Source organism: Salmo salar, unplaced genomic scaffold (assembly GCF_965601325.2).
Source record: "Salmo salar unplaced genomic scaffold, fSalSal1 ptg000566l, whole genome shotgun sequence".
In the NCBI taxonomy this organism is placed as follows: Eukaryota; Metazoa; Chordata; class Actinopteri; order Salmoniformes; family Salmonidae; genus Salmo; species Salmo salar.
This window is the reverse complement of record NW_027675420.1, coordinates 333,236-358,131: the sequence shown is the minus strand read 5'-3', so window position 1 is coordinate 358,131 and position 24,896 is coordinate 333,236. Positions and strand designations below refer to the sequence as shown.

At 41.5% G+C, this 24,896-nt stretch overlaps 2 protein-coding genes and 2 long non-coding RNA genes across 4 annotated transcripts in view; 3 read left to right on the top strand and 1 right to left on the bottom strand.

The window, feature by feature from the left end:
* The window catches only part of LOC145876290 (uncharacterized), a 178,768-nt gene extending 154,213 nt beyond the window's left edge, over positions 1-24,555 (top strand). The window contains exon 2 of the long non-coding RNA XR_014391486.1: positions 24,130-24,555. This is a non-coding gene — a long non-coding RNA (uncharacterized LOC145876290). The remainder of the gene's footprint in view (positions 1-24,129) is intronic.
* Positions 3,799-6,268, bottom strand: LOC145876292 (uncharacterized). The gene is made up of 3 exons (XR_014391487.1): positions 5,913-6,268; positions 4,621-4,809; positions 3,799-3,915 (listed from the first exon to the last, which is right to left on the bottom strand). It is a non-coding gene; the product is annotated as an uncharacterized LOC145876292 (long non-coding RNA).
* Positions 14,285-15,914, top strand: LOC145876283 (NLR family CARD domain-containing protein 3-like). The gene is made up of 2 exons (XM_082972073.1): positions 14,285-15,477; positions 15,710-15,914. The coding sequence occupies exons 1-2, from the start codon at positions 14,285-14,287 to the stop codon at positions 15,897-15,899; spliced, it is 1,383 nt and encodes a 460-aa protein (XP_082828199.1). The 3' UTR covers positions 15,900-15,914.
* Positions 20,936-24,438, top strand: LOC106599796 (stonustoxin subunit beta-like). Its single transcript, XM_045712229.2, has 3 exons — positions 20,936-21,119; positions 21,421-21,467; positions 21,867-24,438. Exons 2-3 carry the CDS (start codon positions 21,446-21,448, stop codon positions 22,421-22,423), a joined length of 579 nt encoding a protein of 192 aa, XP_045568185.2. The 5' UTR covers positions 20,936-21,119; positions 21,421-21,445; the 3' UTR covers positions 22,424-24,438.
* Positions 24,556-24,896: the final 341 nt, after the last annotated feature.

Below are 24,896 nucleotides of genomic sequence, written 5' to 3'. Positions count from 1 at the left end.
CGTTGTAAAGCCTTTTTGAAATCGGACAGTGTGGTTAGATTAACGAGAGTCTTGTCTTGAAATGGCTGTAAAATAGTCATATGTTTGAGAAATTGAAGTAATAGGATTTTTAAGGTTTTGAAAATCGCGCCACAGGCTGGCAGTGGCTGTTAACGTAGGTGGGACGCAAGCGTCCCACCTAGCCCATAGAGGTTAATTTAGTGTAGAAGGACAATGGCAGATGCATTTGGTTAATTCTCCCAAACAACATATATATTCTTCTTCTGTGTCCTAGAATTGTATGGTCATATTGTTATACTAATGTGAAAATCAATGCATTTATTCACACACACACACACACACACACACACACACACACACACACACACACACACACACACACACACACACACACACACACACACACACACACACACACGACACACACACACTGGACACACAGTCAGCATATAACTTTGTCCAAGTGGTGGTCAGAATGTTTGTATTACCTAGCCTGAAAAGTCAAACATGTCTGATATGAACATTGACATAAACCCTCTACATACTTGAGTTTCTCCAGTCTGCAGTGTGGATCCTCCAGTCCAGCAGAGAGCAGTCTGACTCCTGAGTCTCCTGGGTGATTGTAGCTCAGGTCCAGCTCTCTCAGGTGTGAGGGGTTTGACCTCAGAGCTGAGACCAGAGAAGCACAGCCTTCCTCTGTGACTCCACAGCCTGACAGCCTGCAACGAGATCATCATGACTTCACAAACACACTGTTTAGTTAACACCAGTAGTGTTGAAGGACAATGGAAGATGCATTTGGTTTATTCTCTCAAACAACATATAGATTCATCTTCCGTCAGCTACAATTGTATGGTCATATTGTTATACTAATGTGAAAATCAATGCATTTATTCAATGTTTACAATGTAATATTATACACATATTATAATGCATATTTTTCTTTAACCTGAATATTTCTTCCTGATGATTAGATTTTATATGTCATTTTATGTACTCACAGAAATGCACTGGAGGCTTTGAACACTGGCAGCAGCCTCAGAAGACCTTCCTCTGATCTGGAGTATTTCTTCAGGTCAAACACATCCAGCTCCTTTTCTGAAGTCAGCAACACAAAGACCAGAGCTGACCACTGTGCAGGTGACAGGTTGGGTTTTGAGACACTTCCTGAGCTCAGGTAGCTTTGGATCTCCTGCACTAGAGAATGGTCATTCAGTTCATTCAGACAGTGGAACAGATTGATGCACCTCTCTGGAGAGGGATTCTCCCTGATCTTCTCCTTGATGTACTTGACTGTTTTTTCATGGGTCTTTGAGCTGCTTCTTGTCTTTGTCAGTAGATCTCGTAAGTGCTTCTGATTGGACTCCAGTGAGAGTCCCAGAAGGAAGCGGAGGAAAAGGTCCAGGTTTCCCATCTCACTGTGTAAGGCTTTATCCACAGCACTCTTGTAGAAAGAAACTTCAGACTTGTCTCTGAACAGCACAGAAAGGTTCCTGGACGTTGATTGCGGTTCGGCCATTAGATTCTCATTGTTGTTGATGAATGAGAGGAACACATATACAGCAGCCAGAAACTCCTGAATGCTCAGATGAACAAAGCAGTACACCTTGTCTTGGTACAGAACACATTCCTCTTTAAAGAGCTGTGTGCACAATCCTGAGTACACCGAGGCTTCATTGACATCAATGCCAGCCTCTTTCAGGTCTTCTTCATAGAAAATCAGATTGCCATTCACAAGCTGTTGAAAAGCCAGTTTTCCCAGTGACAGAATGCTCTCTTTATTCCAGTGGGGACCTGTCTCTTCTTCCCCAAGATACTTTTCATCCTTCTGTTTGGTATAAAACTCCACAAGGTGTGTGTACATCTCAGTCAGAGTCTTGGGCATCTCTTCTCTCTTATGTTTCAGCATGTGTTCGAGGACTGTTGCAGAAATCCAACAGAAGACTGGAATGTGGCACATGATGTGGAGGCTCCTTGATGTCTTTATGTGTGAGATGATTCTGCTGGCCAGGTCCTCATCACTGAATCTCTTTCTGAAGTACTCCTCCTTCTGTGGGTCATTGAACCCTCGTACCTCTGTCACCTGGTCAACACACCCTGAAGGGATCTTATTGGCTGCTGCAGGTCGGGTAGTTATCCAGAGGAGAGCAGAGGGAAGCAGATTTCCCTTGATGAGATTTGTCAGCAGAACATCCACTGAGGTTGACTCTGTGACGTCCCAACAGATCTTGTTCTTCTGGAAGTCCAGGGGCAGTCGACACTCATCCAGACCATCAAAGATGAACAGAACTTTGTACTTGTCGAAGTTTGAGATTCTTGATTGTTTGGTTTCCATTGAGAAGTGATAGAGAAGTTCAATCAAAGTGTGTTTTTCCCCTTTCATCAAATTCAGCTCCCGAAAAGGGAATGAAAACACAAATTGAACATCCTGATTTGCTTTTCCTTCAGCCCAGTCCAGAATGAACTTCTGCACAGAGACTGTTTTTCCAATGCCAGCGACTCCCTTTGTCAGCACAGTTCTGATACGTTTGTCTTGTCCAGTTAAGGGTTTGAAGATGTCGTTACATTTGATTGCAGTCTCTGGTCTTGCTTGTTTCCTGGTTGTTGTCTCAATCTGTCTCAGCTCATGTTCATTATTGACCTCTCCTGTTCCACCCTCTGTGATGTAGAGCTCTGTGTAGATCTTATTGAGAAGTGTTGGGTTTCCTTGTTTAGCGATCCCCTCAAATACACATTGAAACTTCTTCTTTAGATTAGATTTGAGTTCACGTTGGCAAATCACAGCAAGCTCATCTGAATGAAGAAATAACACAGAGGATATTAATATTACGTCTGTTTTAATGTCTACAGTATTGAAGGACTGTTAAAGTTTTAAAATAATAATTTATTCTCTTAAGTGACTGTATAAATGTATCAATGTTTTCTTAATGCATTACAGACTGGTGTGACTGATTATATTATTATTGGTGTTATTGATGGTATTATTAATGTTGTCTCTCTCTGTCTCTCTCTCTAAATTAATCACCACATCACATCCCTTCTGCTACTTGATGAGGTCACAAGGTGTTGTGTTAAGGTTGCTACAATATCATTGTGTTTCACAGCTACTTTAGCTACAGCTTTTAAATGTTATAAAACATCATTCAACATGAGGCAGACAGATCTTACATTTCTCCAGTGTGTCAGCAAGCTCCTTCTGGTTCATTTTCCTCAGGACGTGCAGTGTGATCTTCAGAGCCCCCTCTCTGGCACTGCTCTCCTGCTTCTCATCTTCAGCATCCACCACTTCCTCCTCCTGCTTCTGACTCTCAAAGCCTTCTGGGAGTTCAGGACCAAGAATCCTCTTGAACATCTTCAGCTCGTTCTTCACAAATGTTATAATTTTCTCTTCAAGCAACTGAAATAAATCAAGTAAATAAGTTAAGCAAGAGAAGAAATTCTTTCTCATTAACACATTAATGAATAATTGACAGATCAACTTTACTTGAGGTAAACAAAATCAAATGTTCATAACAGGATCACATACACTGAATATAGAGTCCAGGTCTGTTTGATGACTCTGGGAAGACTGACCACTGAGAATCTCTGACTCTGATCTCTCCTGTTGGTTTCTGTGGACAAAACATGAGATTACAGTACACACACACACACACACACACACACACACACACACACACACACACACACACACACACACACACACACTGTTTTAGGACTATGAAAATGGACTAAAGTAGGAGAAATGACTAGAGACAGTGTTGTTTAACACACTGACCATGACCCATGAGTTCTTCTTACCTTTGTACAGTAGAAAAGTCTCCCTCTCTAAACTCTATAAGAGGATCCATAGACCGGTCACTCTTCATGGACACACAGCTGGGAACAGGGGAGGCTGGTCTCTCCTGCTTGATTGGTCTTCAACACAACAGAGACAAACATTACATCTCTCATCTACTCTGATCTCAGATGGGAAACATAAGAAGAGTTCCAAAACGCAACATATCACTTTACAGAAATGAGCTTTTATTGTTTAAAGAAATTATGTATTAATTATTACATCTCTCACAGACAAGGATTTGTTTAAAATCTATCACTTGATGGTTTCATTTCAGAGAGACAAAAATGATGTTTTTTTTATGCAAAATGCTATATATCTCCCTCACTCTCAAATGTGACCGACCGGCTCAATTTGGTAATTAACTAAATAACTACATATATAGTGATTTTGGTTTATGTCAGTTTAATTGTTTGTTATGGTATAAGTTGTTATTTTATGATTGTAAGTGATAAAAATTAACTAGTAATTCTCAGTAATTACTACTTTAGTAAGGAATAACACATTTTTTCAGCACTACTGCAGTTGCTAAATAATTCCAATAGATGGGAACATAAGACCACAATGACATTTCAGAATATTAGTTTAGTTTTCTCCCAGGATACACCACCACTCCCCACGCTTCCTGCAGAAACCCTGCAGTACCTCCGCAGACCCCGGATTGAGAACCCCTGATTTAGCAGATGCTCTTATCCAGAGAGATTTACAGTAACTGCATTCACCTTAAGATAGCTATTTATTTTGGAAATAAACTTAATAAATTATTCATAAAATTGTTATCTCACCTCTTAGCTTTGGTGTCACGTCCCCCAGAGAGATGCATTTTGGAGGCAGGGGCCCCCTCCTCTCTCTCCCCAGAGAGACTCATTTTAGAGGCAGGGCCCCCCTCCTCTCTCTCCCCAGAGAGACTCATTTTAGAGGCAGGGCCCCCCTCCTCTCTCTCCCCAGAGAGACTCATTTTAGAGCACTGACCCCTGTAAACAGGTTGTGGTTAACACAGTGACAACTAAACAGAGATCCAGCATGTTGGTTGTGATTAACACAGTGACAACTAAACAGAGATCCAGCATGTTGGTTGTGGTTAACACAGTGACAACTAAACAGAGATCCAGCATGTTGGTTGTGGTTAACACAGTAACAACTAAACAGAGATCCAACATGTTGGTTGTGGTTAACACAGTGACAACTAAACAGAGATCCAGCATGTTGGTTGTGATTAACACAGTGACAACTAAACAGAGATCCAGCATGTTGGTTGTGGTTAACACAGTGACAACTAAACAGAGATCCAGCATGTTGGTTGTGGTTAACACAGTAACAACTAAACAGAGATCCAACATGTTGGTTGTGGTTAACACAGTGACAACTAAACAGAGATCCAGCATGTTGGTTGTGGTTAACACAGTGACAACTAAACAGAGATCCAGCATGTTGGTTGTGGTTAACACAGTGACAACTAAACAGAGATCCAACATGTTGGTTGTGGTTAACACAGGGCCAACTAATTATTGAATGTCAATTGTTCTCATGTATTCATTATCTCTTAGAAATAAAACATTTACTAACAGACATAGAAACAGTCAGGTGATTTAATTAATAGATAATAATAATTATAATAATAATAATGTCTAACTTTCTCTTTTAATTCCTCTCATTCTAGTGTGTTGCTTTGTTCAACAGGTATGATATTATTATGCTGTTACTGAATTCAGTTCATAATAACAATGTTAAGAAAAGTATGTTCAGTGGTTTCATACCAAATTACACAGGAAAGAGGAGCTCATTGTAGTTTAGAAAACAAATTTTACGATATTTTGAAAGACGATTTACAACTTATACATAAAAATATACAAATTGTAAAATAACCACAATATACGAATATATGAACAATATGTTTTTGAATTTGACTTGCCTACGCCCAGTTAGCGCCATTTTGTATGATTGAACTGTCACATAACTGTCCCAGGTGAAATGGACTGTTAGATCTGAGTGTTTTACTGTCAGTCACTATACTAAAATAACACCATACATTTAATTTCTCTACACACTTTACAATAATCACTGGGAAGATTCTTACCTTGTAGCCTGAATTCACAGCCAGAACATGTCAAGTCATTGAGATATTTTCCGTTGTGCTGAGAGAGCAGCTTCCTGATAACAAGTGGCTCTGTATCTATGTTCTAGGTGCAGTTGATCTTTGGATGCAATAATATCTGGTCAAAGTCTAGTGGCACAACACCATAGTATATCATAAACATAACCTCAGTTGTCCAGAAAAGGCCATGACATACTATAAAACAGGGTTTGTCAACTAGATTTGGCTTCGGGTGTCACGGTTGTCTTAGAGAGGAGCGGACCAAAGTGCAGCGTGATTATCGTTCCACATATTTTATTGAACTGTGAAACTATGCAATACATACACATAAACTAAAGAACAAAAAACAACAAACCGTGATGCAGAGGTGAGACATACACTACTCAAAAACAATCTCCCACAAACCCAGGTGGGAAAAACGCCTACTTAAGTATGGTGTCCAATTAGAGACAACGATGACCAGCTGCCTCTAATTGGAGATCATCCCAAACAAAACCCAACATAGAAATACAAAACTAGAAAACAACATAGAAAAGCTAAACTAGAAAACCCCCCTGTCACGCCCTGACCTACTCTACCATAGAAAAGAACAGCTTTCTATGGTCAGGACGTGACAGTACCCCTCCCCCCAAAGGTGCGGACTCCGGATGCAACTAAAAAAAATATTTTTTTTAAAAATGGAGGATTAGGGAGGGTGACTATAGTCTATGGCGGCTCTGATGCAGTACGCAGAACCTTCTCATCCCACGGATCCTCCAGCAGAGGCGGCAGCTCCGGTTCGGGGCGTAACCCCCTCTCCGCCCGCTGATCCCTCTGCTTTTGTGTCACCGGACCTTGGATCATCACCGGAGGTTCTGGACTGCGGACCGTCGCTGCAGGCTCCGTGCCATGGATCATCATTGCAGGCTCCGCACCGTGGATCACCACTGGTGGCTCCGTGCCATGGATCACCACTGGTGGCTCCGTGCCATGGATCATCACTGGTGGCTCCGTGCCATGGATCATCACTGGTGGCTCCGTGCCATGGATCATCACTGGTGGCTCCGTGCCATGGATCACCACTGGAAGCTCCGTGCCATGGATCATCACTGGAGTCTTCGTGCCATGGATCATCACTGGAGGCTCTGGGCCATGGATCATCACTGGAGGCTTCTTGCCATGGATTATCACTGGAGACTCCGGGCCATGGATCATCACTGGAGGCTTCGTACCATGGATCATCACTGGAGGCTTCGTGCCATGGATCATCATTGGAGGCTTCGAACCATGGATCATCACTGGAGGCTTTTTACGTGGAGCCGGAACAGGTCTCACCGGACTGGGGAACGTCGCTGGAGGCTCCGGACTGGGGGACGTTGCCGGAAGCTCTGGACTGGGAAGGCGTACTGGAGTCCTGATGTTTGGGGCTGGCACAGGTGGCGCCAGACTGGTAACACACACCTCAGGGCGAGGAGCAGGAACAAGACACACCGGACTGGGCAGGCGCACTAGAGACCTGATGCGTGGGGCTGGAACAGGTGGTGCCCGACTGGTGACACGCACCTCAGGGCAAGTGCGAGGAGCAGGAACAGGGCGTACCAGGCTGGATAGACTCACTGGAGGCCTGGTACGTGGGGCAGGCACAGAGCTCACCGGGCTGTGAATGCGCACTGGCGACACAGTGCGCATCACCGCATAACACGGTGCTTGCTCAGTCACTCGCTCCCCACGGTAAGCATGAGGAGCTGGCTCAGGTCTCCAACCTGACTGTGCCAATCTCCCTAATTTTTTTGGGGGGTGTGTCTGCCTCTCGTGCTTCCCTTGTTGCCGCGCTCTCGCTGCCTCCACCTGTTCTCGTGGGAGGTGCTTTTCTCCTGCCCCTAATTCCTCCAAAGCCCTGGATATACTCCTCCTAACCTCCGCAATAGTCCACAGGTCCATATCACGTTGGAATGACAAGTGGACTACACGTCTCGAATGTTCAGAAAGTTAAGCTTACGTTGCAAAAATCTTATTGACTAAAATTACAAATGATGCAGTACTGCTGGCTGGTGAAGTAGGCTAGCTAGCAGTGGCTGCGTTGTTGACTTTGCCATACTTGTTGTAGTCAACACCATCAGCCTCATTCATCTATTCCTCCATCAATATCACCATCGTTGTTGTAGTCATCACCCTCAGCCTCATTCATCTATTCCTGTCAAAATAGATATGGTGTGGACTGTATACTCAATACAATCTAAATCTGATACCTCAATGTCTGTCTTTTGACTGATACTGCTTTTAAACTGGTCTGGTCAGTCTACTCAAATATTTGTATTATATATTTTTCTCTCTACAAGATGATTTTACTCGTTGCAGGCTGTCAGGCTGTCTAGTCACAGAGGAAGGCTGTGCTTCTCTGGTCTCAGCTCTGTGGTCAAACCCAACACATTATTTGTAAACGGGTAACAGCGTAAACATGGAAAGCTAAGAATATAATTTTAATACAACCTGTCTGTCATTGTATTTCTTCTGTGTTGGCAGACTCACTGGCTGTAAACTCACAGACACATCCTGTAAAGTGTTGGCCTCAGTTCTCAGTTCAAACCCCTCACACCTGAGAGAGCTGGACCTGAGTAACAATGACCTGAAGGATTCAGGAGTGAAGCTGCTCTCTGCTGGACTGGAGGATCCACACTGCAGACTGGAGACTCTGAGGTCAGTATTCCTGTAGTTGGTCCACAAGTGTTTTGTTGTAGTCTCTGTTATTGGTAATGGTGAGAGGTTAGCATGTTTTGTTGTAGCCTCTGTTATTGGTAATGGTGAGAGGTTAGCATGTTTTGTTGTAGCCTCTGTTATTGGTAATGGTGAGAGGTTAGCATGTTTTGTTGTAGCCTCTGTTATTGGTAATGGTGAGAGGTTAGCATGTTTTGTTGTAGTCTCTGTTATTGGTAATGGTGAGAGGTTAGCATGTTTTGTTGTAGCCTCTGTTATTGGTAATGGTGAGAGGTTAGCATGTTTTGTTGTAGCCTCTGTTATTGGTAATGGTGAGAGGTTAGCATGTTTTGTTGTAGCCTCTGTTATTGGTAATGATGAGAGGTGTCGTGTCTTTGGGGGTACCATTAAACGGAAGATATGTTTATCAATTAGCTCCCTGTAATTATTATCACGCGATTAAACTGATTAATCATTTAATTGTAATTAACTAGGAGGTCGGGGCACCAAGGAGAATATTCAGATTACAAAGCTATAATTTTCCTAATATAACTTTCCTGTACTATAATATTATATTCTATTATAATATAGGTCGATTATCTTCTAAGTTTAAATGGTGTATTTACCTCTAGTCCAGTCTCATTCCAAAACGTCATAAATTGTTGTATCTGCACGAACCCAGTCTTTACTAAAATCATCCATACATCAATTGTCTTAAAATCATTTATTTACTACACTAAGTAATTAACAGAAAAACATACAAACAGTAATTATCGTCACAAAGGATTGGTAGAGGAATGTGCCCTTGTGGGCTAAACAGGCAGGTCGGCCTGTTGAACAAAAGGTCATAAACGGTCCGCTGAGAAGTTACACAGAGTTCATTAATATTAACAATTGACAATTGAAGGCTCACTCATTCGGGAACAATTGCAATCAATATATATTTACGCTCAGTGTGTCGTCGTTCTTTGTTGGAGAGTTCGGTTCTGTTGGAGAGTCTCTCTCTCGGTTAGAATGGATCTTTCAAAGCGACATTCATTAATGTCGTTATAGAATGGATGTTTCGTCGGTCTTCGCGTTCAATGATATAATTTCTAGCTGGAGACTATAAATTAATATCAAAGACTTGTTATTATTCTGTCAGTCTCAATAGTCTAAAAGTTTAACCACGTGGTATAGTTAACTTTCAGTAGAGGAATTGGATGGTCAAACCTTCGCTCTCTCTTCTGAGGTAAGCTGGTCTCATGAAAGAAAATCAGGGTGGGGGTTTTATACGTGAACATAGAACAGGCTTGTCACATGACGCCTGGTCCTGTCTGTGTCCCTGGGGGGCGTGCCGATGACTGATTTAAGCTTTGAACAGAAATACATTCTATCACATTAACCTCTATGGGCTAGGTGGGACGCAAGCGTCCCACCCGTGGTGCACTCCATCAACAGCAGGTGCATTTCAAGAGCGGCAAATTTGAATCCAAATAAATGTCAAAATTCAAATTTTTCAAACATACAACTAGTATATGCATATTCTAGTTACTGGGTAGGATTAGTAACCAGATTAAATCGGGTAAATTTTTTTTTATCCAGCCGTGCAAATACTGCCACCTAGCCCTAACAGGTTAACATCAGTACATAGCATCTCAACGTATTCCAAATAGCTTTATCCTTATTAACCTGTTAGGGCTAGGGGGCAGCATTTGCACGTCTGGATAAAAAAAATGTACCCGATTTAATCTGGTTACTAATCCTACCCAGTAACTAGAATATGCATATACTTATTATATATGGATAGAAAACACTCTAAAGTTTCTAAAACTGTTTGAATGGTGTCTGTGAGTATAACAGAACTCATTTGGCAGGCAAAACCCTGAGACATTTTCTGACAGGAAGTGGATACCTGATGTGTTGTATTGACTTTAAACCTATCCCATTGAAAAACACAGGGGCTGAGGAATATTTTGGCACTTCCTATTGCTTCCACTAGATGTCACCAGCCTTTACAAAGTGTTTTGAGTCTTCTGGAGGGAGATCTGACTGAACAAGAGCCATGGAACGATGATGTCGCATTAGACACCTGGCGCGCGAGTTCATGTTGGGTACCCTCGTTCCAATACGTTATAAAAGAGTATGCATTCGTCCACCTTGAATATTATTCATGTTCTGGTTAAAAAAGTCCCTAATGATTTATGCTATACAACGTTTGACATGTTTGAACGAACGTAAATATATTTTTTCCCCTCGTTCATGACGAGAAGTCCGGCTGGCTTAGATCATGTGCTAACAAGACGGAGATTTTTGGACATAAATGATGAGCTTTTTTGAACAAAACTACATTCGTTATGGACCTGTGATACCTGGAAGTGACATCTGATGAAGAGAATCAAAGGTAATGGATTATTTACATAGTATTTTCGATTTTAGATCTCCCCAACATGACGTCTAGTCTGTATCGCAACGCGTATTTTTCTGGGCGCAGTGCTCAGATTATTGCAAAGTGTGATTTCCCAGTAAGGTTATTTTTAAATCTGGCAGTTGATTGCGTTCAAGAGATGTAAATCTATAATTCTTTAAATGACAATATAATATTTTACCAATGTTTTCTAATTTTAATTATTTAATTTGTGACGCTGACTTGACTGCCGGTTATTGGAGGGAAACGATTTCCTCAACATCAATGCCATAGTAAAACGCTGTTTTTGGATATAAATATGAACTTGATAGAACTAAAAATGCATGCATTGTCTAACATAATGTCCTAGGAGTGTCATCTGATGGAGATTGTAAAAGGTTAGTGCATCATTTTAGCTGGTTTTATGGTTTTGGTGACCCTGTCTTTGACTTGACAAAACATTACACACAACTCTTGTAAATGTACTGTCCTAACATACTCTAAATTTATGCTTTCGCCGTAAAACCTTTTTGAAATCGTAAAACGTGGTTAGATTAAGGAGATGTTTATCTTTCAAAGGGTGTAAAATAGTTGTATGTTTGAAAAATTTGAATTTTGACATTTATTTGGATTCAAATTTGCCGCTCTTGAAATGCACCTGCTGTTGATGGAGTGCACCACGGGTGGCACGCTAGCGTCCCACCTAGCCCATAGAGGTTAACCTGTTAGGGCTAGGGGGCAGCATTGACACGGCTGGATAAAAAACATACCCGATTTAATCTGGTTACCACTCCTACCCAGTAACTAGAATATGCATATACTTATTACATATGGATAGAAAACACCCTAAATTTTCTAAAACTGTTTGAATGGTGTCTGTGAGTATAACAGAACTCAAATGGCAGGTCAAAACCTGAGAGATTCCTTTACAGGAAGTGGCCTGTCTGACCATTTGTTGAACTTCTTTTCCATCTCTATCATTTACTAAGGATCTCTGCTCTAACGTGACACTTCCCACGTCGTCTATAGGCGCTCAGAGCCCGGGAAAAAACAGAATGTCGTCATTCCAGCCCCAGGCTGAAACACATTATCGCCTTTCTCAAGTGGCCCATCAAGAGACACTAGCTTATGCGCGTGACCCCGACCGCCCCCGCCTTTGGGATTTTTTCCTCTGTTTGCCGAAAAGGAGATTCCCTGTCGGAATATTATCGCTTTTCTACGAGAAAAGTGTCGTAAAAATTGATTTTAAACAGCGGTTGACATGCTTCGAAGTACGGTAATGGAATACTTAGAATTTTATTGTCACGAATTGCGCCAAGCGCGTGACACTTCTTTACTATTTCGGATAGTGTCTGGAACGCACGAACAAAACGCCGCTATTCGGATATAACGATGGATTATTTTGGACCAAACCAACATTTGTTATTGAAGTAGCAGTCCTGGCTGTGTATTCTGACGAAGACAACAAAAGGTAATGACATTTTTATAATAGTAAATATGATTATGGTGAGTGCTAAACTTGCCGGGTGTCTAAATAGCGAGCCCGTGATGCCTGGGCTATGTACTTAGAATATTGCAAAATGTGCTTTCACCAAAAAGCTATTTTAAAATCGGACATATCGAGTGCATAGAGGAGGTCTGTATCTATAATTCTTAAAATAATTGTTATGCTTTTTGTGAACGTTTATCGTGAGTAATTTAGTAAAATATTAGCGAATTCCCCGGAAGTTTGCGGGGGGTATGCTAGTTCTGAACGTCACATGCTAATGTAAAAAGCTGGTTTTTGATATAAATATGAACTTGATTGAACAAAACATGCATGTATTGTATAACATAATGTCCTAGGGTTGTCATCTGATGAAGATCATCAAAGGTGAGTGCTGCATTTAGCTGTCTTCTGGGTTTTGGTGACATTATATGCTGGCTTGAAAAATGGGTGTCTGATTATTTCTGGCTTGGTACTCTGCTGACATAATCTAATGTTTTGCTTTCGTTGTAAAGCCTTTTTGAAATCGGACAGTGTGGTTAGATTAACGAGAGTCTTGTCTTTAAATGGCTGTAAAATAGTCATATGTTTGAGAAATTGAAGTAATAGGATTTTTAAGGTTTTGAAAATCGCGCCACAGGATAGCAGTCGCTGTTACGTAGGTGGGACGAATTCGTCCCGCCTAGCCTAGAGAGGTTAATACATTTTATACAACCATTTAGATGCAAGTCCCATAGCTGAGGCTATTATATAAACAGTTTTATGGTAATACTGTGGTCTCTTCTGAGTATCACACAATTGTACCAAGCGGACCAGTTCGTAGCTGGATTCTTCACCGATCTTTTATACCTTCTCCAGAACATAAATGTCGTTTGGTTCCCCAATTCTGTGAGTTGGAAGAATTTCCTTGTCTCTCTATGAAACCCCTCTCAGTCTCAACTGGGCCTGTTAGGCAGGACATTTCCTTTGGAATTTACGACCGCCTTGACAGGGCCTGGGTAGGGAGAGGTAGGTAGGGGGATGGTGCAAGGGGGAGGGGGTCAACTGTGCTCCCTGTTCCCAGAGTGAGGGCAACGTCATGACAATACATTCAGTTAAGAGAATAAATTATTATAATTTAAAATGTTATAACAGTCCTACAATACTGTAGGCATTAAAACAGACGTAATATTAATATCCTCTGTGCTATTTCTTCATTCAGATGAGCTTGCTGTGATTTGCCAACGTGAACTCAAATCTAATCTAAAGAACAAGTTTCAATGTGTATTTGAGGGGATCGCTAAACAAGGAAACCCAACACTTCTCAATAAGATCTACACAGACCTCTACATCACAGAGGGAGGAACAGGAGAGGTCAATAATGAACATGAGCTGAGACAGATTGAGACAACAACCAGGAAACAAGCAAGACCAGAGACTGCAATCAAATGTAACGACATCTTCAAACCCTTAACTGGACAAGACAAACTCATCAGAACTGTGCTGACAAAGGGAGTCGCTGGCATTGGAAAAACAGTCTCTGTGCAGAAGTTCATTCTGGACTGGGCTGAAGGAAAAGCAAATCAGGATGTTCAATTTGTGTTTTCATTCCCTTTCCGGGAGCTGAATTTGATGAAAGAGGACAAACACACTTTCATTGAACTTGTCAATCACTTCTCAATGGAAACCAAACAATCAGGAATCACCATCTACAACAAGTACAAAGTTCTGTTCATCTTTGATGGTCTGGATGAGTGCCGACTACCCCTAGACTTCCAGAAGAACAAGATCTGTTGTGACGTCACAGAGTCAACCTCAGTGGATGTTCTGATGACAAATCTCATCAAGGGAAATTTGCTTCCCTCTGCTCTCCTCTGGATAACGACCCGACCTGCAGCAGCCAATAAGATCCCTTCAGGGTGTGTTGACCAGGTGACAGAGGTACGAGGGTTCAATGACCCACAGAAGGAGGAGTACTTCAGGAAGAGATTCAGTGATGAGGACCTGGCCAGCAGAATCATCTCACACATAAAGACATCAAGGAGCCTCCACATCATGTGCCACATTCCAGTCTTCTGTTGGATTTCTGCAACAGTCCTCGAACACATGCTGGAACATAAGAGAGAAGAGATGCCCAAGACTCTGACTGAGATGTACACACACCTTGTGGTGTTTCATACCAAACAGAAGAATGAAAAGTATCTTGGGAAAGAAGAGACAGGTCCACACTGGAATAAAGAGAGCATTCTGTCACTGGGAAAACTGGCTTTTCAACAGCTAGTGAAGGGCAATCTGATTTTCTATGAAAAAGACCTGAAAGAGGCTGGCATTGATGTCAATGAAGCCTCAGTGTACTCAGGATTGTGCACACAGCTCTTTAAAGAGGAATGTGGGCTGTACCAGAACAAGGTGTACTGCTTTGTTCATCTGAGCATTCAGGAGTTTCTGGCTGCTGTATATGTGTTCCTCTCATTCATCAACAACAATGAGAATCTAATGGATGAACCTCAATCAATGTTCAGATACGTTTTCTCGCTGTTCAGAGACAAGCCTGAAGTTACTGAAGTTACTGTCTACAAGAGTGCCCTGGATAAAGCCTTACAAAGTGAGACAGGAAACCTGGACCTGCTCCTCCGCTTCCTTCTGGGCCTCTCACTGGAATCCAATCAGAAGCACTTACGAGGTCTACTGACAAAGACAAGAAGCAGCTCACAGAGCCATGAAGAGACAGTCAAGTACATCAAGGAGAAGATCAGGGAGAATCCCTCTCCAGAGAGGAGCATCAATCTGTTCCACTGTCTGAATGAAATGAATGACCATTCTCTAGTGGAGGAGATCCAAAGCTACCTGAGATCAGGAAGTCTCTCAGAACCCAACCTGTCACCTGCACAGTGGTCAGCTCTGGTCTTTGTATTGCTGACTTCAGAAAAGGAGCTGGATGTGTTTGACCTGAAGAAATTCTCCAGATCAGAGGAAACTCTTCTGAGGCTGCTGCCAGTGGTCAAAGCCTCCAGAGCTGCTCTGTGAGTAAATAAAATGACATATAAGAAGTATTCATCAGGAAGAAATATTATGTTTGGAGAAAAATATGTATTATAATATGTATATTGAAAAACATATTGAATAAATGCATTGATGGAAGATGAATCTATGTGTTGTTTGGGAATATGAACCAAATGCATCTACCCTTGTCCTTCTACACTACTGGTGTTAAATTACCAGTGTGTTTGTGAAGTCATGATGATCTCGTTGCAGGCTGTCAGGCTGTGGAGTCACAAAGAAAGGCTGTGCTTCTCTGGTCTCAGCTCTGAAGTCAAACCCCTCACACCTGAGAGAGCTGGACCTGAGTAACAATGACCTGAAGGATTCAGGAGTGAAGCTGCTCTCTGCTGGACTGGGGAATCCCCACTGTAAACTGGAGACTCTGAGGTCAGTATTCCTGTAGTTGGTCAACAAGTGATAACTGTTCACCAGATCCACATGTGTTTACCAGGCACACATAGTCCACACCATATGTGTTTGTACAGTGAAGCTTACAGTTTTAAATGTGGTGCTATGCTCCAGCATTTTGGATTTGAGATAGAATGTTTCATATTAGGTGACAGTACAGAATGTCACCTTTTATTTGAGGGTATTTTCATACATAGCTGTGTTACTGTTATTAAGAAAGGAAAGCACTTTATGTATTTAGTTCTCCCATTTGAAAAAGTTGAACATATTCGGACAAATTCACTTATATTTTATTAAAGTAGTCATAAGTTTAGTATTTAGTCCCATATTCCATGCCTGCAGTGATTACATCAAGCTTGTGATTCTACAAACTTGTTGAATTCATTTGCAGTTTGTCTTGGTTGTGTTTTGGATGATGTTTTTCCTAATAGAAACTGAACGGTGAATAATGTCCTGTCATTTTGGAGTCACTTCACTTGTATTGTCAGTAAGAATAGAAGATGTTTCTGAACACTTCTACATTCATGTGGATGCTACCATGATTATGAATAATCATGAATGAATCGTGAATGATGATGAATGAGAAAGTTACAGAGGCACAAATATCAGACCCCCTTTGTTATTGGTGTTATTCTGTATACTTCTGGCCCTTCTTTGGACACTGTGTTAACTAACCTCTAGACGAGCTTCAATGCCATACAACTCTCCTTCCGTGGCCTCCAACTGCTCTTAAATACAAGTAAAACTAAATGCATGCTCTTCAACCGATCGCTGCCTGCACCTGCCCGCCTGTCCAGCATCACTACTCTGGACGGTTCTGACTTAGAATATGTGGACAACTACAAATACCTAGGTGTCTGGTTAGACTGTAAACTCTCCTTCCAGACTCACTATAAGCATCTCCAATCCAAAATTAAATCTAGAATTGGCTTCCTATTTCGCAACATAGCATCCTTCACTCATGCTGCCAAACATACCCTTATAAAACTGACCATCCTACCGATCCTCGACTTCGGCGATGTCATTTACAAAATAGCCTCCAATACCCTACTCAATAAACTGGATGCAGTCTATCACAGTGCCATCCGTTTTGTCACCAAAGCCCCATATACAGTGGGGGGAAAAAGTATTTGATCCCCTGCTGATTTTGTACGTTTGCCCACTGACAAAGAAAGGATCAGTCTATAATTTTAATGGTTTATTTGAACAGTGAGAGACAGAATAACAACAAAAACATCCAGAAAAACGCATGTCAGAAATGTTATAAATTGATTTGCATTTTAATGAGGGAAATAAAAAAATAAAATAAAAATTTTCCCCACTGTATTACCCACCACTGCGACCTGTACGCTCTCATTGTCTGGCCCTCGCTTCATACTCGTCGCCAAACCCACTGGCTCCAGGTCATCTACAAGACCCTGCTAGGTAAAGTCCCCCCTTATCTCCGCTCACTGGTCACCATAGCAGCACCCACCTGTAGCACGCGCTCCAGCAGGTGTATCTCTCTGGTCACCCCCAAAGACAATTCCTCCTTCGGCCGCCTCTCCTTCCAGTTCTCTGCTGCCAATGACTGGAACGAACTACAAAAATCTCTAAAACTGGAAACACTTATCTCCCTCACTAGCTTTAAGCACCAGCTGTCAGAGCAGCTCACAGATTACTGCACCTGTACATAGCCCATCTATAATTTAGCCCAACTACCTCTTGCCCTACTGTATTTATTTATTAAGCTCCTTTGCACCCCATTATTTCTACTTTGCACTTTCTTCCACTGCATATCTACCATTCCAGTGTTTTACTTGCTATATTGGATTTACATTGCCACCATGGCCTTTTTTTGCCTTTACCTCCCTTATTTCACTTCATTTGCTCACATTGTATATAGACTTATTTTTCTACTGTATTATTGACTGTATGTTTGTGTAATACCCTTGTTTGAACCAAGTATTGAGTTTATTTGTTATAATTAATTGGTATTATATTTAAAAGATGATTGAATTGCTCCTAAACTGTAATGTTGTTAATGCATTATGCTTTTTGAAGAAATATTTATTTAATGTATAAGTGAATAGTTTGTTTTACTTTGAAGTTTACATTTTGACCAATAAGGTCGCTTGTTAAGTTGTGGCCAATGGGAGTTGACCTGGTTAACGGGAGGGAAAAAGACGTTGATGAAAGGATGGACGTTTTACCTCAGGACGGTTGGTGAAGAAAAATTATAAAAGAAGACGACAGAACTACAACAAAACCCATAGCTACTAAGACATGAAGGGAAATACATGTTTTATTTAATAAAAGAGTTGTTATAATTTAGTTAAAACTTAGTAAAGACTGAATCTACCGTCTCGTTGTGGAGGTATTAGCCAGCATTGAGGTTAGCCTAGCATCGTGTGACACCGGGAGATAATTGCTTGGGAAGCTTAACGAGTTCGTGTTGCCATGGGGATATCGGTTACTAAGGAGTACTGTCTGCATGGGTAGCTGTGTTGCCTTGGACTTGGTGAGGAAACCTGCATGGAACTGCCATACTTCGCTGAGGGAATATCTACCAAGTAGTGAGTAAGCACAATGTGAGGTGCTTATAAATAAATACATTGGTAACGGTGAGAGGTTAGCATGTTTTGTTGTAGCCTCTGTTATTGGTAATGGTGAGAGGTTAGCATGTTTTGTTGTATCCTCTGTTATTGGTAATGGTGAGAGGTTAGCATGTTTTATTGTAGCCTCTGTTATTGGTAATGGTGAGAGGTTAGCATGTTTTGTTGTAGCCTCTGTTATTGGTAATGGTGAGAGGTTAGCATGTTTTGTTGTAGCATCTGTTATTGGTAATGGTGAGAGGTTAGCATGTTTTGTTGTAGCCTCTTATTGGTAATGGTGAGAGGTTAGCATGTTTTGTTGTAGCCTCTGTTATTGGTAATGGTGAGAGGTTAGCATGTGTTGTTGTAGCCTCTGTTATTGGTAATGGTGAGAGGTTAGCATGTGTTGTTGTAGCCTCTGTTATTGGTAATGGTGAGAGGTTAGCATGTTTTGTTGTAGCCTCTGTTATTGGTAATGGTGAGAGGTTAGCATGTTTTGTTGTATCCTCTGTTATTGGTAATGGTGAGAGGTTAGCATGTTTTGTTGTAGTCTCTGTTATTGGTAATGGTGAGAGGTTAGCCTGTTTTGTTGTAGCCTCTGTTATTGGTAATGGTGAGAGGTTAGCATGTTTTGTTGTAGCCTCTGTTATTGGTAATGGTGAGAGGTTAGCATGTTTTGTTGTAGTCTCTGTTATTGGTAATGGTGAGAGGTTAGCATGTTTTGTTTTAGCCTCTGTTATTGGTAATGGTGAGAGGTTAGCTTGTTTTGTTGTATCCTCTGTTATTGGTAATGGTGAGAGGTTAGCATGTTTTGTTGTAGCCTCTGTTATTGGTAATGGTGAGAGGTTAGCATGTTTTGTTGTATCCTCTGTTATTGGTAATGGTGAGAGGTCAGCATGTGTTGTTGTAGCCTCTGTTATTGGTAATGGTGAGAGGTTAGCATGTTTTGTTGTAGCCTCTGTTATTGGTAATGGTGAGAGGTTAGCATGTTTTGTTGTATCCTCTGTTATTGGTAATGGTGAGAGGTTAGCATGTTTTGTTGTAGTCTCTGTAACTTTCTCACTATTATTCATGATTCATTCATGATTTTTCTTAATCATGGCATCATCAGGATGCTTTTAGTAGTGTTTAGAAACATGTTATCTACTCACTTATAAATAAAATGACTCCAGTCACCATCTGTAATGAACACGATGGGAGACAGAGAGCTGGTTTCAAGTGCAGGGCTCAGCAGGTGTTTATTGTAAAGGACCACAGGTCCAGGGGCAGGCAGAAGATCAAAAAGGGTCCAAAAATGCAACAGGCAGGGAAAAGGCCGTGGTCCGGGAGATCAGGCAATAGGTTGATAACAGGAAATCCAATAGGCTAAGGTACAGGCAGGGAATAGGTTGATAACAGGAAATCCAATGGGCTAAGGTACAGGCAGGGAATAGGTTGATAACAGGAAATCCAATAGGCTAAGGTACAGGCAGGGAATAGGTTGATAACAGGAAATCCAATGGGCTAAGGTACAGGCAGGGAATAGGCAAAAGGCATCATTAGTGAGGCAGGCAAAAACTATCATACACGGGAGGAGTAAATTAAAGGAAAGTCAGCGCTCCGAATAGCCGTGTGTCGCAAATCAAACATTACATCACAATGATGGGGGTGCAAAGAACTGAACTAAATAGAGTTTGATAATGACATACAGGTGTGTGAACAGGTGATCAGAATTCAGGTGACTGGGATCTGGAGAGTGAGCTGCGTTCAGGGGGATCTACGTGTTTGAGAGTGTGAGCTGGAAGCAGACGTTACACCATCCACCATTTTAATATTGGGCAAAACACAACCCAAAACACAACGATAACAAACTGCAAAATCAATCAACGAGTTTGAGTCACAAGCTTAATGTAGTCGCTGCGTTCAAGGAATATCGGATCAAATACTCAACTTGTGACTACTTTAAGCCACTATGAGTGAATTGGTCAGAAAACATATGACTTCTTTAAATAGGGGGACTAGATACATAAAGTGCTTTCATTTTTCTAAATAGTGAAACAGATATGTATGAAAATATCCTCAAATAAAAGGTGACATTATATACTGTCACCTCATATGAAACATTTGATCTGAAATCCAAAATGTTGGAGTTTAGAGCCACATTTAAAATGTTATCTTCACTGTCAAAATAGATATGGTGTGGACTGTATACTCAATACAATCTAAATCTGATACCTCACTGTCTGTCTTTTGACTGATACTGCTTTTAAACTGGTCTGGTCAGTCTACTCAAATATTTGTACTATACATGTTTCTATCTGCAGGTAACACATTGATAATTTGTAATTTATAATATGATACATTCATTTCTGAATAGATATGTAAGGTTTCAGGACACTGATATCTGAATATGTTGAAGAAATATACTGCCACTATTTTCACCACCAAAGAATAGCAGTGTGATTTTAATATGATTTGACTCTTTGCAGGCTGTCAGGCTGTCTAGTCACAGAGGAAGGCTGTGCTTCTCTGGTCTCAGCTCTGAGGTCAAACCCCTCACACCTGAGAGAGCTGGACCTGAGCTACAATCACCCAGGAGACTCAGGAGTCAGACTGCTCTCTGCTGGACTGGAGGATCCACACTGCAGACTGGAGAAACTCAAGTATGTAGAGGGTTTATGTCAATGTTCATATCAGACATGTTTGATTTTTCAGGCTAGTTAAGACAAACATTCTGACCACCACTTGGACAAAGTTTGTGTGTGTGTGTGTGTGTGTGTGTGTGTGTGTGTGTGTGTGTGTGTGTGTGTGTGTGTGTGTGTGTGTGTGTGTGTGTGTGTGTTCAGGTGTGTGTGTGTGTGTGTGTGTGTGTGTGTTCAGGTGTGTGTGTGTGTGTGTGTGTGTTCAGGTGTGTGTTCAGGTGTATCCCTCAATGACTGTCTGTTCTTCTGCTTACCGCTACAGTGTGGAACATGGTGGAGAGAACAGAATGAAACCTGGACTTAGAAAATGTGAGTGTTGACTGCTGCTAAGAATAAGTCTTAAGTTAAGTCAAAGTCAAAGACCACCATCATTACTTACTTGGTCATATTAAATATCATCTGTAGTTCTACAGAAGCAGAAATCAGGGACACCAAAGTTTACAAAGAGTTGATTTGACAATGTGTGTGTGTGTGTGTGGCGAGTTTGTGTTACATAAGAAATGTGTGTGTGTGTGTAATTATTGGTAATAAGTGTGTATTATATTACCATACAGTATAACATATGATCATTCAACAAGTCTCAAGTTACCTTAACTTCTCCTTTTGATACCTAGAAACATCTACATTAAATGAATTAGTGAAAAGTGAGTTAACATTCTAATGTGAATGATGATGATTTCTAATATTGTGTCTGGTTTCATCCATCAGATGTCTGTGATCTCACACTGGACCCAAACACAGTATTCAGATACAGCTTTCTGTCTGAGGAGAACAAAAAGGTGACACATATGGGAAAGTACCATCCGTATCCTGATCACCCAGAGAGATTTGAGCACTGTGGAGAGGTGCTGTGTAGAGAGGGTCTGACTGGGCGCTGTTACTGGGAGGCAGAGTGGAATGGGGGAGAGGTTGATATAGGAGTGGCATATAAAGGAATCAGCAGGAGAGAAGGGGGTGAGGACTGTTGGCTTGGATTCAATGACAAGTCCTGGAGTGTGGTCTGCTCTGAAAACAGTTACAGAGCCAGGCACAATAAGAAGTCCACCTTCATAGACGTCCCCTCCTCCAGCTCCCACAGAGTAGGAGTGTATCTGGACTGGTCAGCCGGCACTCTGTCCTTCTATAGAGCCTCCTCTGACACACTGACCCACCTGATCACATTCACCTCCACATTCACTGAGCCCCTCTATCCAGGGTTTCATCTTTGGGGTTGTGGTGCCTCAGCGTCCCTGTGTCAGGTGGTCCCTGTGTCAAACACAACATGATGTTTCACTCTAATCAGGGTCATGTTCAGTAAGACACACTGGAGCAACAATGTAGAATATCTCTCTAGTCATGTTCAGTAAGACACACTGGAGCAGCAATGTAGAATATCTCTCTAGTCATGTTCAGTAAGACACTGGAGCAACAATGTAGAATATCTCTCTAGTCATGAGATATAATATTATTATTATATCTAAATATTCATGACAATACACCACCTAAGTTAATAGTCATTAATATAATGAATCACCACACTGTGTTGTTAAAACTGGTTTCATTTACACATCATTGATATGGTTGTTATTTGGCTTCTTGGGCGACCCTGCTGATGTGAGTAACTACAGGTCCATTAGTACACTACCTGTAGTGTCGAAGGTTGTTGAAAAGTGTGTAGCAGAACAACTGATTTCCCACCTCAACAACAGCCCCTTCACATTACACTCCATGCAGTTTGGCTTCAGAGCGAAACACTCCACAGAAAAGGCCAACTGCTTTCTTCTGGAAAATGTGAAGTCCAAGATGGACAAAGGGGGCGTTGTTGGGGCTGTGTTTCTGGACCTAAGGAAGGCTTTCGATACTGTTAACCATGAGGTTCTCATCACAAAATTGTCCAAGTTCTACTTTTCCCCCGACGCCTTGAGATGGATGAAATCATACCTTGAAGGCAGAACTCAGTGTGTCAGAGTGAGCAATGAGCTGTCGCCCACTCTTAGCTATGATGTGGGCGTGCCCCAAGGGTCAATACTGGGGCCCCTCCTGTTCAGCCTGTACATTAATGATCTGCCTTCCGTCTGCACTGGGTCTGAAGTTCAAATGTATGCAGATGATACAGTGATATATGTGCATGCAAAGAGCAAACAACAAGCTGCACAAGAACTCACTACTGTAATGGTCCAGGTTACAAAGTGGCTCAGTGACTCGTGTTTGCATCTCAATGTGAAAAAAGCAGTTTGCATGTTCTTCACAAAGAGGGCAACAGATGCTACTGAGCCAGATGTCTGTGTGTCAGGGGAGAAGCTCCAGGTGGTATCTGATTTTAAGTACCTTGGCATCATACTTGATTCCAACCTCTCTTTTAAAAAGCATGTGAAAAAGGTCATTCAAATAACCAAATTCAACCTAGCTAATTTCCGATTTATACGAAATTGTTTGACCACAGAGGTAGCAAAACTGTATTTCAAATCAATGATACTCCCCCACTTAACATACTGCTTGACTAGTTGGACCCAAGCTTGCTATACAACATTACAACCTATTCAGTCTGTCTACAAACAGGCTCTCAAAGTGCTCGATAGAAAGCCCAATAGCCATCATCACTGTTACATCCTCAGAAAGCATGAGCTCCTGAGTTGGGAAAATCTTGTGCAATACACCGACGCATGTCTTGTATTCCAGATCCTAAATGGCCTAGCTCCCCCTCCACTCAGTATTTTTGTTAAACAGAAAACCCAAACCTATGGCAGCAGATCCACAAGGTCTGCCATGAGAGGTGACTGTATAGTTCCCTTAAGGAAAAGCACCTTTAGTAAATCCGCTTTCTCTGTGAGAGCGTCCCATGTCTGGAATACACTGCCATCAGACACACATAACTGCACCACATATCACACTTTCACAAATTGCATGAAGACATGGCTAAAGGTCAATCAGATTTGTGAACATAATCCCTAGCTGTGTATTACCACTTTCCATGTTGTCTGGAGCTTGTGAGGTGTGGAAACACTGTTGTTTTTATGGATTTTGTCTTGTTGCTTTTTGTCCTATGTTGCTCTGTCTGTATGCTACATCTTGCTTGTCCTATGTTGCTCTGTCTGTATGCTATGTCTTGCTTGTTCTATGTTGCTCTGCGTGTGCTCACTGCTCAATGATTGTCTATATTGTAATTGTTTTTAATAACCTGCCCAGGGACTGCGGTTGAAAATTAGCCGGCTGGCTAAAACCGTCACTTTTACTGAAACGTTGATTAATGTGCACTGTCCCTGTAAAAATAAAATAAACTCAAACTCTTGGTGTTTGTAAATATTGTAGAATGTTTATTTGTCAAATTCTTGACACAACAATCTGGTTTGTGTATAAACTCAATTCAACTGAATGAAATGATGTGCCAGATGTGACTAATAAAGGATCATCAACCAGATGGAAGAAGAGAGGTGGACATTTTTTAATATTGATCACAATATGACAGTACAAATCAATCAAATCAAATTGTATTGGTCACATTCACATGGGTAGCAGATGTTAATGGTGTGATTGTTGTCTAATCGGGTGCACAGATCCTATCAATAGGCTTTTCTCCTTCCTTCCATTTACCATAGGGGTCAGGTGACCTGCACTGACCACTCCTGGGATTTTCTGACTAAGGTACTCGTCAACTATATCCAACAAGACTCCAGCGATAACTTCTTTGGCAGGCGCCCTGCTCCGATGATCAATACATGTTGCTTCTGACGTGGACAATTTAGCCAGATCCAGTGCTTC